The 17,729-nt window shown below is 48.1% G+C and overlaps 4 protein-coding genes across 4 annotated transcripts; 2 read left to right on the top strand and 2 right to left on the bottom strand.

The window, feature by feature from the left end:
- Window positions 1-1,663: 1,663 nt before the first annotated feature.
- Window positions 1,664-5,344, bottom strand: LACBIDRAFT_236702 (uncharacterized protein; the record flags this gene model as incomplete). Its single annotated transcript, XM_001883216.1, has 17 exons — window positions 1,664-1,702; window positions 1,759-1,789; window positions 1,845-2,017; window positions 2,069-2,162; window positions 2,215-2,575; window positions 2,624-2,732; window positions 2,785-3,023; window positions 3,078-3,147; window positions 3,200-3,424; window positions 3,475-3,721; window positions 3,927-4,067; window positions 4,117-4,154; window positions 4,208-4,317; window positions 4,370-4,796; window positions 4,848-4,956; window positions 5,014-5,213; window positions 5,297-5,344. 17 exons carry the CDS (start codon window positions 5,342-5,344, stop codon window positions 1,664-1,666), a joined length of 2,661 nt encoding a protein of 886 aa, XP_001883251.1.
- Window positions 5,345-8,818: 3,474 nt separating this feature from the next.
- Window positions 8,819-11,475, top strand: LACBIDRAFT_389714 (GH16 beta-1,3-glucan recognition protein; the record flags this gene model as incomplete). Its single annotated transcript, XM_001883309.1, has 10 exons — window positions 8,819-9,612; window positions 9,667-10,035; window positions 10,086-10,092; window positions 10,145-10,265; window positions 10,372-10,423; window positions 10,474-10,623; window positions 10,677-10,840; window positions 10,894-10,983; window positions 11,035-11,116; window positions 11,175-11,475. The coding sequence occupies 10 exons, from the start codon at window positions 8,819-8,821 to the stop codon at window positions 11,203-11,205; spliced, it is 1,860 nt and encodes a 619-aa protein (XP_001883344.1). The 3' UTR covers window positions 11,206-11,475.
- Window positions 11,282-11,822, bottom strand: LACBIDRAFT_302154 (uncharacterized protein). The gene is made up of 2 exons (XM_001883215.1): window positions 11,652-11,822; window positions 11,282-11,599 (listed from the first exon to the last, which is right to left on the bottom strand). Exons 1-2 carry the CDS (start codon window positions 11,659-11,661, stop codon window positions 11,451-11,453), a joined length of 159 nt encoding a protein of 52 aa, XP_001883250.1. The 5' UTR covers window positions 11,662-11,822; the 3' UTR covers window positions 11,282-11,450.
- A 133-nt stretch (window positions 11,823-11,955) lies between these two features.
- LACBIDRAFT_329137 (SAC3 domain-containing protein) lies at window positions 11,956-17,547 on the top strand (the record flags this gene model as incomplete). Its single annotated transcript, XM_001883308.1, has 16 exons — window positions 11,956-12,025; window positions 12,457-12,675; window positions 12,777-12,925; window positions 12,974-13,153; window positions 13,210-13,317; window positions 13,378-13,636; window positions 13,674-14,600; window positions 14,653-15,680; window positions 15,781-16,091; window positions 16,147-16,291; window positions 16,344-16,497; window positions 16,550-16,627; window positions 16,677-16,818; window positions 16,869-16,972; window positions 17,023-17,257; window positions 17,316-17,547. 16 exons carry the CDS (start codon window positions 11,956-11,958, stop codon window positions 17,545-17,547), a joined length of 4,341 nt encoding a protein of 1,446 aa, XP_001883343.1.
- Window positions 17,548-17,729: the final 182 nt, after the last annotated feature.

The following is a 17,729-nucleotide window of genomic DNA, read 5'->3' as shown; positions in this document are numbered from 1 at the left end:
GCGTACATTTTAGTTTCTGATTGGATTCAATAATAAACAAGAATTTTCAGCTTGTTTCAAGCCCCGTCCGACTTTATCATTGGAATGAGCTCGAGGGTGCTTTCCTCCTGAAAAACATCAGCCATTCGTCCACTCATCTCGGCAAAGGTCTTGTAGAGACGTAAAAGTTCCTTGCGTTCCAGGTTACGGAACCTATTGGAGAGTCTTGATTGGATGTAAGGGGTGATGGGAATGACCACGCCTCGACTATGCACATCGTCTAATGATTCGCGCTTGAGGAGAACAATCGTGTGAGACACGAAATCGGTCCCAAGGTCCGCACAGGGAGCGCTTATGACCAGTGATTCGAGTTTGTCTGATGTGATCTTTGAGATTGCGGTGTCAAGGTCTTGTTACGATACAGACTCATAGCCATAGGGTTTAATTGATATTCGATGCAGAGGCGAGGGATAGGACCAAGCCGATCGAATATTTCGTTCGTGCGAGACTCGTTGGCGCGGCCTAGGGGGTTTATCGATGCACTACAGGTCCTCAAGGTGTGAGCTTTGTCGCAAGGTCAAATGCTGGACTCACGCTCGTAATATTTCTTTCCTTTTCCAAGGATTCATAATGACCTTTGCCATTTGCACCGTCTTGTGTAGACGCGACCACCTATCATGGCGCGGAGAGGTTGAGAAGATGACAAAAAGTCGAGTCCCATGCGAGACTAGATATTCGGGAACGCCCTCCGTGGCCTCATCGGAATCGACCAAGGTCCAGATGATTTGTTTGAATTGAGCTGTCATGAAATCGGCAGGCAACTTGTAGACACCCTCCTCCACAAACAAGTAGCAGCACTCTTGGTAGTACCAAATGACCGGTTTCTTTTCGGCAAGGCATCGGCGCAAAGCGTAATAGACCCATACACTCTTACCTTTATGGAACGGTGTAATTTTTGAAACAATCCGAGGAGGCGACAAGCTCACCGATCCCTGGTTGGCCTGTGACAACTACACAGGGCGCCCTACCCACCACCTTGGTGAGTTTGTCATAACGAGCATTAGCGAAATTGAAAACACGGATGTATTCGGCTCGAATCCACAATTTTGAGAGCTCGAGTCCATCGATGTCGATGTCGAGCATATAACAACCGGAAATGATATCGTCGTCTGGGTCCATTGTCGATACCTCATCCATGGTTTCGTCCACAACCGCTGTCTCATTCACAGCCGCCTGAAGCCACTGCTGCTCCTCGACCGCCATGCTCTTGTTCCAAAACTTTGCATGCAACAAAGCAAGGGGATCATCTCCATCGAGTCTCGGCCATGGTTGCTCATAACTTGGAATTCTGACGACCGACGCGAATGTTGATTCAGATACCTGTTCAGAAGACATAGCAGTAGTAGGATGAGCCCAGAGCACAGCCACGCTCCCATTGGCCAGGTTCTACATACTATGTAAAGTTACAAAGTTGTAATGTAAGTCTAGTGGACGTAACTAAACATTTAGCGAAGAAAGTCCGTGTAAGTCAGACGTGGGGTCAGAAGGGTCCGAGTAAAGAACATTATAAGTCTTGGGCAGACGAGAGATATCGATATCACCAGCAAAGGGTCACTGACAAACATGAGTAAGTGAGGGATGGTCCAATAATAATGAATGTATGTCCGTGGAGGAGTAAAGAGTGTCAATACGAAAAGATCATTAGCCAGGGGTTGAGAACAATCTATGACCAGACCAATTAGAGGTTTTTCTGTGAACGCGACATCAAGGGGGACTCACAGGAAACAGAACATGGCCTCCAGCAACGATTCTTCAAAGAATGTTTAGTAGTTGAACCTATGAGGTTTGAGGATGGTTCGACTCACGCTAGGGGCAAAATCACGGCCCAGTCTAATCCGGGAATTCGCCAGCCAGGAGGGACCAGGGAAGTCGAGAGGATAATCATCCCAACGATAATGGCAAAACCCAGTCCAAGGGCTAGCCAAAAACGTTTAACGATTCTGGGAACCTCAATCCAAAAGTTCGACCTTTCCACCTCCTAGTGAAGAAAAAGGTGAGATTTACATACTGGCACTAGCTTAGCGCAAACCTTTTTGGTAGCACCCCAGGTGATGTTGTAAGAGAAAACGTGGGCAAGGAGGGCGGTCGATAGGTGGATGCTCAAGCCTCCGAAGAAAAACATGCTGGCCAGGTCGTCAATGCGAAGAAGTCATTGTATCATGGAAGGAAACGTACAAGAAGGGAATCCATGTGATATTCTCGATGAAGGAGGAGAAAATGTCCCGCTGGCCAAGACGGTATTCCAGCAACGTGAAACCGAGATTTCCAGCCCCAGGAAAGACGACCGTGCAGGCGAGCCAGATTTCGAAGCTATGCAAGTAGAAGCCGTCGACCTCATACGCAAAGCCCAAAAGGAGGTAGTTGAGTACGGAAAGCACAGCGGAAGCGGCAATGCCGTAGTAAGAGAACATGTAGGACATCATGCTGATTTTGTAATGGACAGGTGCGTTCGACCACAAGAAAGTTCGCAGTTGTTTCGTGATAGGCCCCAGTCTCCACCAGTCAATGAGCGGATTGAAGATAAGTTCATTGCAACCTAAAAGGCGATAAGATGGGGGGGACGTCACTAGAACAACAAACAAACCATATGAATACTTTTGCCATCGATTAAGTTCATCATCCACGGTGAGTGATACACCTTCTTTGAAACCGCCTTCAGAGTAGGCGGCCCATCGAATAATATACCCTTTCAACTGAAACGATGATCAATTTAATAGAGGGGCGCTCAATGAGAGAAAGGCGTACCTGGAGGCGCAAAGCCATATCAAAGTCCTCAGATACATTGGATTCAGACCAGATTTTCTCAACACCGTCTGTGTCAACGAACGCAGCGTCTTGCAAGGCAGACCACCGAAGGAAAGCATTGTGTCCAACGAAGGGCGCTACTTCTCCGTTCGCACATCCCATCGAGATACACTTGTTGATCCGGCGTGTAAAATGGGCAATGCCATTCTCGAAGTAGTGGTGTGCAACTTGCATTACGTCTTCAGGGGTGAAATTATAAGAGGTCCTTAGTCAGGAGATGTAGGCTCACCCACCGGATTCATGTTGGATGATGCCCACTTCAGGGCATTCAGCCAACTCGCGAGCGGCATCCCTGAAGCAATCCTAGTGATAGTAATGAGCCTCCTCTATCTGATCTTAAAGAGGAGCACGGTACCTCTGGAACGGTTGTATCAGAGTCCACAATTAATATGATGTCACCAATTCGGAGTGATCTAGCATTGCTGGCCCACGGTTTCCACTTCTGGCCATTCGCTTGATAAATCTCTTCGATGGCAAGATCCAGCGCCCTCTCCTCCAACGACTTCTCACCGTCAACTTCGTCGGTACTTTCATCTGCGGCCTCTAAAGCAAGGATGTGCTTCTCCACGGATAAAGATAGCTGCGCGATCGTTGATAAACTTTTCAATTCAAGGCTAAGGAAAGGCATACCTGGAGGCCATAGTTCATATTAGAAGCCTTCTTGAAGCGTCCAGCACGTTTGTAACCATCTGGATCGTTGGAATGAGGTGGACGAGCGACCCAGCCAATGTTATGATCAGCATAGAAAGAGATACGCTTCTCCTTCTCCTCTTCGCTCATAGATTGCAAACCATCGTCGTGGACGAAGATAGCCGATGTGCCCCCTTGCCTTGCATACGTTTGCATTGCTCTCTTGAGAGAGAAGACGGAAGGTGCGCTGCATAAGGACAGAAAGTATAAGTGAAATGAAACCATGAGGAGAGGAAGTCTAAAAGAGAAAAAGGCAGTAAAGATGCTAGAACGGGGAATAGAATGGCCGATGCACGTATATCAGCTACTGATATTGAGAATTAGGTGTACAAGTTTGAAGGTGCCGGCAAAATGATGAAGTGACCGGAAAATCAACGGGACCGGACACTCACATAGTCTCTTCCAAACTTTCCTTGTACACTGGTAGTTCGACAGTTATGTGGGGAAGTTTTGAATCGACTTCACGATTTGGTTCGGGTTTGACAGCGGAATAGTAACGAGAGTTTTCGTGATACTGAGCAACAGGTCCAATACTACCACGATGTCAGCTTGACTTCGAAAGCATGACAGGAACTCACGTACACAAACGACAAATTCGCCACAATTTGCGACGAGAAGAACTGATGACTATTGAGCAAGGCAATGCTGCAGCTTTAATCACCAGGAAGCTCACCAATGATACACAAAGAAGAAATGGGGTGGCGGCGAGGAGAGCGAACCGCATGTAGCTATGATCCAATCTAAATTCTTGTAGTAAAATCGACAGACCGCTGGCGATGAAGACTAAGATGTAACGGACATGAGTAATTATATGCGGAGAGAACAGGGTACTCACAGATTGAGAGAGCGCACCCTAACCCTCCGTAGACCGGTGCAAAGAGGCGGATAGGTCGGGCCTGCGGGCCAGCAGAGCCTTTTTCAGGATCACTTAAGGTCTTGGCTGAGGATTTTTTTGATGATAATTTCCAACTCCAAAATTTACGTTCAGGCTGTGGCGCCTCGTTTTCAGCGGTGGCATTCTCCATCTTGGTTGCGGCTTTCATGACGCCGTCAGATGCAATAGCGGCTTTCTCGTTGAGATTAACGTCGGAGGCAGTCGCTGAAGGAGCGGAGGATGTGTTGATTGAGGTGATGAAGGATGGGCTGGCGACCATGCTGCGCGATTGCCACACCAGCTTCATAAGCTTCTCGTCAAATTCATTGCATAATGGGACAATGTGGTCAAGGTCGTCGGACCACACGATGAGGACTCGTTCGTCACGCTAGTGTGGCGATGAGAAATAACCTGAGCTAGAACCATGGACACAACCTACAAGGAAAGCGCCACATTGCTCTTTCTCGGCCTTGGGAAGGTGGCTTACAGTCTCGAGGATTTGAATACGAGTGTTCGCATCAATGTAGATAGCCAAAGCATCTTCTGCACTACGGGCGACCACGTTAGTTTTGAGGAAAGAAAAACGTGGGGTTAACGCAACTCACACAGTAGCCAACGCAGAGTGAACAGCAGCGCTTCGGACTTTGACAGCAACGAGGGGGTTCAGACCGCGGACGGCAGCCTCAAACGGTGCCAAGAAAGGGTTCTCGTAAGGGAAGACACGAAATTGGCCTGGGTCCACTCTTAAGCAGACTCCCGCAGAGATGTTCTCCTCTGAGGGTTTAAACCAGGCGTCTCCTTGGGTCTAGGGAAAATAGGTAAGTTATAAAATTTACGAGTAATAGGCGAGCCGACTTGGCCAAATCATGGAAGATATGGAAGACTTACCGCTCGGAAAATCCAGTGTAAAACAGCGTCGAATGAGTCGTAGTCCATGGTACCTAATTATGAGCTGACGACGGGGAACGAAAGCCTGGGTCGCGTAAGGTAAGGTGAAAAGGCGTTTACAGGTCCCAAAAGAATTGTTAAATGAGGCGGGAGTATAAAAGAGAATCGGTCAGCGGAACCCAATCAGACGTTGTGATTTCTTTGGTAAGTCCTGCACCGAAACGCGACTTCCATCCAAGGCAGGAATCGAGACTCCTAGATTCGGTGAGGTTATGGTGGCCACCCGAAAGGCGATAAACGTTTTCAAAAGGAGGGTTGATGGATATGATCAGGACAGGGAAAACTTTTCTAGGTCAAAGAGTCGTAAAGATAGGAACGGGTCCCACAGATGTGTTGTGCGTTGTTCCTTGAAGCAAACCGCTTTTCCCCCCCTGATATGATCGGATTATTAGGAGGACCGTTAAAAGCACTATTTAGGTCTGATCCTGCGGAGATTTCAGAAGCTCCCTGAACCCGTGAGAGGAGACTTGTGCCAAAGAAGCGTAAGAGGGCTTCGACTACACTCCAGATTTTTTTGGGGATTTAATGGGCGTGTACTTCCGCATAATTGAATCGAACCAGCTAAGCGGTTGATGAGACAACGTGCCTCGACAGGTTGAGTTGGCTGATGGCAGATGCGTCGCATTTTGCTATCAAATTCTGGCCACCCCTTTGCTCAGCGCGGGCGCCAGGATGCCGCGAGTTTCGTGCGAAAGTACATGCGAACATTGTCAAGTTCTCCAGCAAGAAATTAGCCAAAGTTTGAGACACCGTGGTTAGAGTCAAGGTTGACGTTGACGCGTTGACGTGCGATCTTTGTTGGATTTTTGTGTGATCTGGCTCATAGGTGTGCTTCTTTGGCTATGTTTACCAAAGCCCTTAAATTTACCTCCACAGCTTTCGTAAGTAATTTCACAGGTTTGGAAATAATCGAGTTTAAAAATATTTTTACTATAGTCTAATCGGGGCGCACGGGTGCCTGGGGACGAAATATTCTCCTCTCCCCGAGATACTCCTAGTCTCGGAGACTAGCGATTTCCAGTGCGGGCGAGCCGTATACTTGAGACTCACCCACGGGGGGAGCCACCTCAAGTTGTAAGACAACTCCCTCGTCTTACCTCCACTCGAGCTTGCTATCGGTTAGCTCTCGTTTGCGCGTTTACCCACCCTCCTGCACCCTCTTTTGTTATGTATTGATTAGGACAACGCTACCATCAATGGACATTTTTCTTGCGAGTTTCTCCAGGCGCACAGCGCCTGGGGGACTCTGCATACACCTATTTATGCCTTTACTTAAGATTTCAAACCTTTGAACCCTCCCACGATTAGCCCTGGAATGAGAGATAAGACTGTTCCTTGAACTTGTGTTTCCAGTTTGATCATGTCAAGCTTGAAAAAATCGCTAAAAATCGTTGAGCGTACGTTTGGCCACACAGCTGCACTAAGTAGATCGGGGATGGTCAAAGATATCTGCGAAGGCCATAGTTCAAATAAATGCTCTCACGATACCATACAAGCCCTAAAACCCTATATGTGTGTTATTTAAAGTGAGCAGCACCCTTTGTTGCAGACGCAACGTAAACCTGCAAAAAACGCTTTACGTTTCTACCCCTTTCTACCCTAAGCAAGAAAGTGACTAGACGCTAGCGCGTTTAGTGCGAGGTATTCGAGAGTTACGCAATATTAGATAAATATTAGAATCCTGATATTCTGGCGGCTAGGTTTCTTGCATCAAACGTTGAAGTGACCCTGAGTCTGATAGTAGCTAGTTCTCTCTCACAGTAGTCCAATCTATTGTATTTTTTGAGCCCGTTGACTTACTCAAGTCTAGAACTCAAATTGATTTCCGCTCGAAAAAAAAATAGACCGAGTCGGTCTTCCGTTCCAACAATGGCGAATACATCCGATGAACACGTTCGGCCCTTGTCCAAACCTGACCGTTCTGAGAAGAATTTGGTAACTGGAATTTGCTCCGAGACGTGTACAAACAAAGCTCCGGTTATCCACTATACCTCTCACGAACGTCCTCGACCTCATATTGAATGCCAGCGAGGTGATACTTCGGCGTTACAACTCGCATTTCAAAATTCACAACATACTTGAGGAGTGCGCTGAAAAAATGCATCTATGACTTGCGTTGTAGTAGGGTTAGTGCCTGTAAGTGCCAGTGCAGGTGGTGAGTAGTAAACTTCGTGTATTTACACTTGTTTGAGCTACAAGCCATTGCCGTTTCCGAAGAGGTTTGAGTTGCGACAAAACTTCCAGTCAGTCACCCAATTTTCACCACCAGCCAGCGCTGATCTCTGCTTTCTAAACAAGTAACATTGCGTTTATACAAGGCGTGTAGCTCGTCGGTCACAGGCTGTTTTCTCAGGGAATACCATCAAACTTCTTCAATTCGATCTCTAGTTGATCTCTAGTATCCCCGACTTCGGTATCCTGTTCCCGTGGCTTCTCGCCGAATTTGGCTTCAATCCGCGGCTTTTACCCTTGATCTTGAACGAATGCGCTAGCTGGCATACATGTCTTCAGAAAACAAGGCAGGCACGGCCCTCGCAGAATGAAATTTTGTAGGTTATTATTCTTCACTCACTCTCAGCTTTGCTGGTGGTAGTCGCCCTTGTATTTGACTCGTTATGCGGGATTACTGCGAGCTGCTTTACGGAGCTGGAACTCATGCGTTACCGCCTAACGGCTGACTGGGTTTCCAATACAGTGCGTGATTGATGTGCGTATATACCGGCGGATGTCCAAGAAGCAAAACCAACATGAGGATCGAAAAAAAATCGGAGCAAGGCGTCTCAGGAATGCTATGCTTCTGAGTGGATTTTTCTTTTTGGCGGATGGTGAATCTATTCAACTGTTGAGAGAGGTGTGAAACGCTCTCTTTTCGGTCTCGCTGACCTGTGCAATGTCCACCTGTTTTGTGACTTGGATCTTATATGGGGATGAATTGCTGGGTGTAGCATCATCATCAATTTTCAAGGTGAGTCGTCTGTCACCCTTTACCACACGTCTGTGTCAACGTTGAGGCTCGCACACTTAGGGTTATCTATTTCTTTTCTGGGCCGCACTACATCCTATCCAGTGCTCCGGAATATCCTTGTTCCCGCGATGATAAGAACTTGTACGGCTACTTTCGAGCCTGGTCTGTCAGTCAAAATACAGACTATTGGGCGGATAGTTGACTGCTGTAGAATTTTCTGGCTCTTTCTGATCGTAAATGATTTTATCCGCAGCCGCAACTGGTGAAATCCCAGGTTTCAGTCGGATAGGCAAACAGCGTATGGGATCATTCCAATCAATGCTTGTGATCCAACCACGCCGTTTGGGTTCTTCGAGGCCAGGAACAACCAAAATTGTCGAGGCTGGTGAAGAAATCAACGCGCCCAAGAATAACTTATAATCTCGCGACTTGCTGTCGGCCTTTTTAGCTTTGCTCATCTTCCCTCCACGCAGCTCCAGCTGATCGACTTTTGCGTCATGTCTGCCCCACCAACGAACGAGGAGGCGCTCTCAGAGCCACATCCAAAATTCGTCATTGAGGGTGGTAATGAAGGGGATGAGGGCCACGCCTTCTTTCACTCTCGCAATACGTCGGGCACCCATTCAAACGCCGAATCTCCTACCATGACTCCTCGCAGTCTGAGTTTCGGTGCGGTCACCAATCCATTCTCCCCTCCTGCAAGTGTTGCCAGCTTCAGCAGCCCCGAATACACTCCAGGATGGTCGCCTGCGTCGCAAAGTCCTCAACCCCACTATCCATTCCCAGAAATTAGGCCCCGCAGTAGCGGCGTCAATTCTGTCTCAACCAGCATAGCGGACCTCTCTCGTTCGTCCTCGTCACTTAATGGTAACAGTCGCCCAGGGACTGCCGACTTCGCGCCGCCTGTCCGCACTTCGTCGGGGTTCCGCTTGCGAGAGTCGTTTGCCTCTCCACGAACACGCCCCTTGACGATCTACAGCACTGCGCAGGGGTCTGGAACCAAAGTTCAGCGAGACCGGCCCAAGTCTACGATGCTAATGTCGACCACGACTTTGAGCAAACCGTGGCTTCAGACACGTGACCCTTATACCCGTATTGCCTACTTCATAACTTACGGGGTTATGATGATAGGAGTCGCTGCTGGTGCGTTTCGCTGTTGGTTAGGTTGGAACAGCGTTGCTCTCCTTGAGGGTAATCTTTGCCCTGTACTGGATGAGAACTTTGATTCCTCGGACGGCATTTTCGGTGACAATGGCAAGTTTTTCCGTGAAGTAGACATGAGCGGCTTTGGGTGAGTCATTTCGTTGAAAATGTCTATCTGTGTCGAAAACTGATGTTATGATAGTAACGGCGAATTTGAGATGACAACTGCCTCGGAGAACAATTCATTTGTGCAGGATGGATTCCTATATATTTCGCCGACTCTCACGTCGGATAACATCGGCGGAGCCGCTGTTGTAGATGGCACTGTTTACAACATAACGGGATGCACCTACAACACTACCCAGGGTCTTTCATACACGACCGCCACGACGCAGGTTGTGAATACCAGTCAGACCTTCAACATTGCTGAGTATAACAAGGCGTGCTCCGCCGTTAGTAATTCCACTAGTGGGAAGGTTATCAATCCCGTCCAAAGCGCCAGGCTCAGTACTCGATACAGTGCCAGTATCAAGTATGGCCGTGTCGAAGTAAGAGCTAAGAATCCTACCGGGTATGCTGAATCGTTCATTGATTTGCACGAAGCTGATTCTTCTTCGACAGGGACTGGGTAAGGATACTGGATGCCCGTTATTCCCTCTCATTAACTTCTTTCACACTAGTTGTGGCCTGCCATCTGGATGCTTCCCGTCGACAACACATATGGCCCATGGCCTTTGAGTGGTGAGTTTTATACCTTCGAATGGGTTGGCTCCGACGTCTTGGCGGTCATCACACCTCATGGTCGCCCACGTTGCATTGGCTCCTAAATATTCATATCGCTTCGTTTACTTTACCAGTCTTGACCTCCTGAGTGCGGTTCTCTGACGTATTGTTCCCTCCTCTTCAGGCGAAATAGATATCATGGAGGCACGTGGTAATGGGCCAAGCTACCCCAAGCAGTTTGTTACTTATATCGTTCTCATCCATAGAGTTGCTGAATATGATTTAGGGGAAGCAATTACGTTCGCGGGTCTTTGAACTGGGGCCCACTAACATGGCTAAACGCTGTTTCCAAAACTTACGGTTGGCGGGTGATGCATCGAGGCAGCTATGACCAGGACTTCCATACCTACACCCTGGAATGGGATCAAAGCTTCATGTGCGTTATTCTTTTCAGGATTTGAAATAACTTTGACAGACGATTCATTTTAGACGAATTTACGTCGACTCTCGGTTGCATCACTATCTTGATCTCAGAATGAATGAAGACTTCTGGAAGCGCGGAGACTTCCCCGCAGTCGTTCAGAATGGCTCGGAAGCAATCATTCTTGACAATCCATGGGTTAATGGAACCAAAGCTGCTCCTTTCGATCAATGTGACTGCTATGTTCTCGTCAACGAGATTATAGGCTGACAAAGATGGTATTAGCGTTTTATCTCATCCTGGATGTCGCTGTCGGTGGTACAAGTGGCTGGTTCCCTGATGGCTCAGAAAAACCTTGGTTGGATGGATCTGCAAGTACGTGTGTCTCTCTGCCTGCTGTGCAGATTATTGATCAATTTTTTATAGCTGCGATGGGTGATTTCTGGTCTGCCAGGAGCCAGTGGTCGCCGTCTTGGCCTTCTGACGCTCGCGACAGAGCGATGGTTATGTGAGTGGAGATTTTTTCTGAACAATGTTGAGGTTAGCTTATTCGTTGCGAAACGTAGTGATTACGTCAAAATGTGGCAACTGTGTTAAACATGAAGGATCCACCATCTTCCTGATTTATGATCTCAAATTGGACAGCTAATGCCGGTGATACATCGAAGGCGTTCTCGTCCAAGCATACGTATACCTCTCACTCTTTTACAAGATACACCTCCTTAATCATTTTACTTTACCTATCTATTCTCTATTCCAGCCTTCCTATTTATGTAGTTTAAGTTGGACACGTCCGCGCCCCTCTTTCCAGAATCGATGTTAACTTGTGCGTACAGTAGTTGTCACAACCGAGCTCCTTCCCTGAATCCAGACAATATCGCTCCAGTCAAACGTCCTTGTAAGAATTGCGTCATGACAATGCATTGACACCATCGAGAAGTAGATTCGTTCGATTTAACCTGTGGGTTGATTGCTGGCGCACACCTGGAAGCTGCGCATGATGTGTTTATACGCTGCTTCAGGGGTGAGAACAAGCTTTAAGCTCTCAAACATGGCTGCCTCACGTCCTGGTTGACAAGAGAGGCGGACTCCAAAGTTGTGACGCGTATGCGACTTCAAATGCCCCTTAATGCTGAAGCTGAAATCACTGACGCCTCCAGGGGATCTGGTAGATCGGATCAAGTTGACTTTTTCGTAGTTTTGGAGCTTGAATGCAATCCGAAGGCCAGTTGGTCGATACTACTTGAGTTGGCGGGAGTGCTATAGCATTCCGAATGCAGGAACGTGTACGCAGGGATTGTCATGAATAGTGGGCATGGCTTCACAATTACATTGTCCAGCTAATGCATGGCTCAGCCGGCACTCAACGCAAAAACGGTCAGGAAGAACGCACTCGTGTACATAAATGGTGCCTGTGGTTTGTGGTATAAACTATCGATTCGCCTGCATTTGGGGATGCGCTTCTGGTTGGGTATTGGGTGCTCTTTCTGAAATTAAGGGTTGACGCTCTGCAGGATCGTCACTTCCACCTGAATGATCATCACAACATTTGCTCCTGCATAGATTCTCTGTACATCCGTGTCCTGTGGAGTCTCAGACACATTCTGTAGAGCGAGGAATATTTGAGCATACGAATCGATAGAAAATCCAGACAAAACCCAGCAGCCACTTCACAACAGATTGTTACAAGGATTCCACATGGTTGCTCGGCCATATCTTGAACAGAAATTTGCGCGTTATATGTCCATATAATTCCTAGAAAAGTGCCAGTGGGTGCCCGCTGGTGGGATGGTGTGCTTAGCGTTGGTAAGGAGGTTATCGTTTGGTCTTATTTATGTCCCTCCTTAGAATTTGATCTTGGACCCTTGAACGCGGCTTCTTTCTCTTTCCTTGTCAACGCCGACGCCATCAACTTATGGAGGCCATCTTTCCACCCATCCGAGGTCGAGGACGTGGCATCATCGTTGGTGACCCAGGTCGAGGGGGGCGGCCACACTCTCGAAATAAGCACTGGACGCCAGGCGAAAATGCACGAAGCAATACGCCCACCCATTCTGATGGCGAAAGGTGGGAAAGAGGGGGGCATAGAGGCGGAGGTCGAGGCTCGAGGGGTAGCGGTCGTGGAGTGCCTCGCAAGTTCCCCAATGTATCTCTTCGCGTCAACCAAGGATCAACAAAGGGGAAGGAGCGGGCCACGAACGAATCGGAGGCAGAAGTCATCGACGTAGAGGCTGAGCACCACGTTGAAGAGGCTACGAACGAAATTGATGAACCCGAACTCGAAACTCAGGAAGAACGCGAGAGGTTTTACCAAGAGGTGGGTGTGATGTTCTTTTCTAAGCCGTTAGTTGCTAACGCCTTCCAGTTGGTGAAAGCACGTGAAGCCGAACGGAAAAAAGCCATTGCGGAGGGGAAAATGGACGATCCTCTCGTTCCGAAACGTCTCGAGGATGCAATATCCATTGTTGGGACATGCCACGACATGTGTCCACGTTTTGAACGCTATCGACGGGAACGAGAGAACAACCTATTTGAATGGGAGACTGTGCGTTCATCTTCCAATTATAGCTTTTCGATACATCTACGCTGACGACCATATAGATTCCCGGAACGAAGAGGGTTGATCACAAACGGGCGGTGAAAATGTATGAGCGTGCTGCTGGGGACAAAATTTTGCCGTCCGATTTGCGACCACCTTTTGTTCTGAAGGTACGCATTCATTTACTCTTTGAGAAGCGCCATGCCTGACTGAGTATCTTGCAATAAAAGCGAACCTTGGATTATCTTTTCCATGACCTTCTTCCACGAGGAGGTCTATCAAAAACCGCCACCTTCATCCGTGATCGTTCTCGAGCAGTTCGAAATGACTTCACTCTGCAACATATCACTAATTCTCTTGCGATTGAGTGTCATGATCGATGCGCTCGATTCCATATTCTTAGTTTGCACTTTGAGGGCCACAAGCCCGGATTCTCTGTCCCGCTGGAAGATCAGCAACTAATGAACAGTGGGCCATCCCACTTCTTTTGTCAGTTCTCGAACACTCATCTTCAATCCCTGAACAGCATTGCAAAGTCTAAAAGAGTTTTATGACACCGAACGCGGTCGATATGAAGCGCCAACCGAGATGGAAATGCGTGTGTACCACAGGCTCATCCACATTCGAGACCAAAGAGAACGCCATGAAAATATACCAAATCACATCACCTCTCACCCCGTTTTCAAGTTGACGACTGATTTTCGTTTGCATGTGCAGCACAAGAGTGCTCCGATCACCAAAACTTCTCCACTTGTCGTTGACGCAGAGGCCATGGAAATCTTCAGTCAATTGGCGAGCGTGCTGAGGGACCAGGGAAGTGTGGTGATGATCTACATGGTCGCATGTATCCTGGAGAGGTTGTTCGGGAGGGAGACGATCGATGATATAGAGGCCATCAGGGCTGACTTGACGATTCCGGACTTGATTGACGGAAATTCTACCGGCAGTGGGGCTATCAACGGGATTTACGAGGCTAATGGTGATGAGGAAATGCATGACGACGAGTTTGTGGACGAAGATCATGAACATGATGACCAACTTCTCGAAGAACCCGTTTCCGCCCCCATTCCTGTGAAGCCCAGTACTGCTGAGTGGTCATCGTCCGCGTTTGGCTCATGGCCGTCAAGCTCAGCTGCCCCAGCGTTTTCTGTGCCGACTCCCTCCACTGCGTCCAGTCCATTTGCCGCCCCCTCTACTGCAGGTTCTGCCTTTGCGAGTATCACAACAACTCCCAATGTCTTTGGAACCCCCTCGGTATTCGGCACCTCTCCTTTCCAGCCAGCCATTCCACCCAACCCGCCGAAACCCATCTTTGGACATACACCATCGTCAACTGCGGGTCTTCCATCTCAAAACTCACCCCTCCCGCAATCCGGGGATTCCACAGTGAACCAATCTAGCGTTCCAATCGGCAACATTTTTGGCGGGACAACGCCCTCATTCCCATTACCAGGTTTGCACCAAATCGTCATATTTCAAGTTATACTGACCGTCTCTTATGATAGACCCCAATCCACCACCACTTACTCAACCCCTTACCGCGCGAACCTCTCTTACTGAGAGACCTAAGTTAATATTTGGGGGACCACCTGCTACAAACGACTCGTCCTCAGCTACTATCAACAGAAGTGAGAGCGTTCTTTCTTCGAACACAATTCCCAACTTCTTTTCATTGAATCCTAACGCTGCACCATATGCACCGCCCCCCGCCAACCAATCCATCTTATCTCCGTCTATGCCTACCACCACAGCAAAGGAGACGCCATCCAATGGCATTCCCACGATGCCAATGACTTTATCTAGGTCACCGTCCTCTTTGGCTGATACAGCCCGCGGTTCGACTCCATCTCTAAAAATCGACACTAGTGCTCCGGCCAGTCCCACTGTCCATTCCGTCCCGTCGCCCAAAGTACCACCACAACTCTCTCGAAAAGCCCCCATATCCCTTCCTTCCACACCAACTACTAACTTCCTGCCATCTAGCGCACTGGTTGCTCATCTTAGGGATAATGTGTCAACGCCAGTCCTGACTCCTGGCCCTTTAAGCCCCCTGACGTTGCAAACACCAACGCCAACGCCTAGTACATCGCATATTCATAATTTCTCACCAGCGCCAAGAAAGACCAAGGGTTTGGGTCTCCAACCCACTCTGAGTGCCATCAGCCTCAACGGCGAGAGTAAACCTCCTCCTCAAGTCGTCGCTAAATCGTCAGATAAATCTCGTGCGGTCTTGGAAAAGAAAGCGTATGATTTTTACCAAGCGAGTCTCTCCAAGAGGTCCTACGGACGGTGGAAGAAGAAGTTCGATACAAAGGCGGAGTGGATAAAGGCATATCAACGTAGTGATGCTTATCGTCAAAAAATCCAGAAAGCACGACAATCCCACGACGCATCGCCCGACAGGAAGCGAATGTTATCGATCAGTGTAGCTGCATCAAGTAAATCTCCCTACAAGAAGCGAGCGAAACGACGTATATCTAGCGACTATCAACCACCACGAGATGACGAAGAGCTTGCCAAACGTTTCAAAGAGGTGCAGATTGTTCTCTTCCACCCATCGCTTTTAATCATTGTTACATGGACCTGATGGTTTCTTCTTTCTATTCGCCCGATTCTCGTTCTTTCTCTCCCAGAATCAGGAGGAACACGAGCGTCGTTGGGCCCAGGGATCGTTTCTTCAAGTCGTGCGAAACCATGTTAAGTGCCGATCGAGTCATCACCCATCTGTGCCCTGGCAAATATGGTTATCCGTCAACCCAGAAAGCGACGCCACGGCTATTTGGATTGAACGCAAGTTTAATGTTCCGGACTCTGGAGAATGGGTGTCTGAAGCTATCTTTTCGATACCCCTTTCTCCGAGCAAACTTTCCAAAGAGCCAGGGTATCCGGGAATGCTTGTATTCGAATGTACACCTATCGAGGGCGTTCCGGACGAAATCGAAAGGTAGGATTGTCTATTGTTCTCTCTACTCTTCTTTCGCTGAGATGGAGGATGATAGAAAATATCGCGTTTTAGACGATTGCTCTCGCCTTCGTGACATCATCAAGACATTACCTCCCAAACGCCACTTCATCCCGTCTCTTCTGATATTCTGCTGGACGGAGGGAGCAGACTCTTATCCGGCGACTGATTTTTTTGATATGGTTCATTCACCTTCTTTGCGCTTCTGACAATGCCTTGACCGTTCCACTTCAGGTCAAGAGATTCGTGTCGGAGAACATTCTTGAAAGCTATCATGTTTTTGCGATGACATCGACCACAAAGGACTTGGATTCCAAACTCGATGATGCGATGAAGTCGTTGTCTCTGGATACGGAAGGAAAACTTGTCAAGGCCCTAACAGTTCGAGGTATTTGACATCAGCTTCTCGGTCATATTGATATTGATTTCTTTTTTTGTAGGGATCTACAAACTTTTCGAATCGACCTTTAACTCGTTTGTAACAGAGTGGATTGAAAACTGCTCTTCCAACTGCTTCTGTACGTTTGCAGTCACGGGGTTCATTCGTCCACTCAATGATTTTGACAGTCGATTGGAATATCTACGGCCACCTTGTTCAAGCTTCTTTTGAGCTTTTGAATGTGATTGACTCATCCGTGCACCAATTGACAAATATACGAGGTGAAACCAACCTTCATCCGTTCGACCCTGATTCTCTGGAAGACAGCGAGTAAGCTGATCCAATTGACTGCCTCTTTGTCATTTCTGATCATTCTATAGCTCCGCATATGAAGTTGCAGAGCAGTGGCTCTCAGCCCTTAACCAACGAGGAGATGCCAGCCAGGTGATCATGGACCTTCAGTCGCACAGGAATATCGGACAAGGTAAGCGACATGCGTGGTGGCTTTCTGTCTAGTTACTAATCATATGCCAGATTTCCCCGTGCGCGCCTTCATCGAACATATCGCCGAGATCCTACAGATTCGGTTGGAAACCCAGATCGGCGCTAAGAAAGTGTATTATATCACAGTCACTGCCGTGAAATCTTCCCTCCGGTCATTTGAGTCCGCCATCGAACCTCAGCAGATGAAACTGGGACAAGTCCTGAATTCGAGTATACGTCGCTCACCGAAGCGTCGTAGCTACTCAGTGGACACAACACAGACAAGGTATGTCAAGAGTTCTCATATCGCCTGATGACGCCGATGTGACATCCTTCACGTCCAGTCCTCAAGCCAAACGGATAAAGTTGTTTACTTCTGCGGATACCTCGGTCTCGGGCGGCGATGACGCCCTCAGTCCATTCTCCAGCCCCCTTATCAATGGTAGAAGCTCTCCCTCGCCAAGTATCAGCGCCGTCTCGCAGTCGACTAGTGCTACTGAAGCTCCGACTATCACCGCCGCGATGCTCCGAGCCCTCACGAGAGATATGAAGAGAAAGTATGCGTCTGCGTCGTAACGATCTGCACCACATACTTCGCGGACTTTGGTTTTCTACCTCCCTCTGCTGTAACTTATCTAGTTTCTGTATTGACGACAACACGATTGGATACCTTGCTTTCTGTATTTTATATGCATAATGTTTAACAAAATTCCACACTCATATAATAATTTTGACGTTTTTGGGAGCTTTGAAATTTG

Source organism: Laccaria bicolor, genomic scaffold (assembly GCF_000143565.1).
Source record: "Laccaria bicolor S238N-H82 LACBIscaffold_20 genomic scaffold, whole genome shotgun sequence".
Lineage (NCBI taxonomy): Eukaryota > Fungi > Basidiomycota > Agaricomycetes > Agaricales > Hydnangiaceae > Laccaria > Laccaria bicolor.
This window is presented reverse-complemented; position numbering and strand designations above follow the sequence as displayed.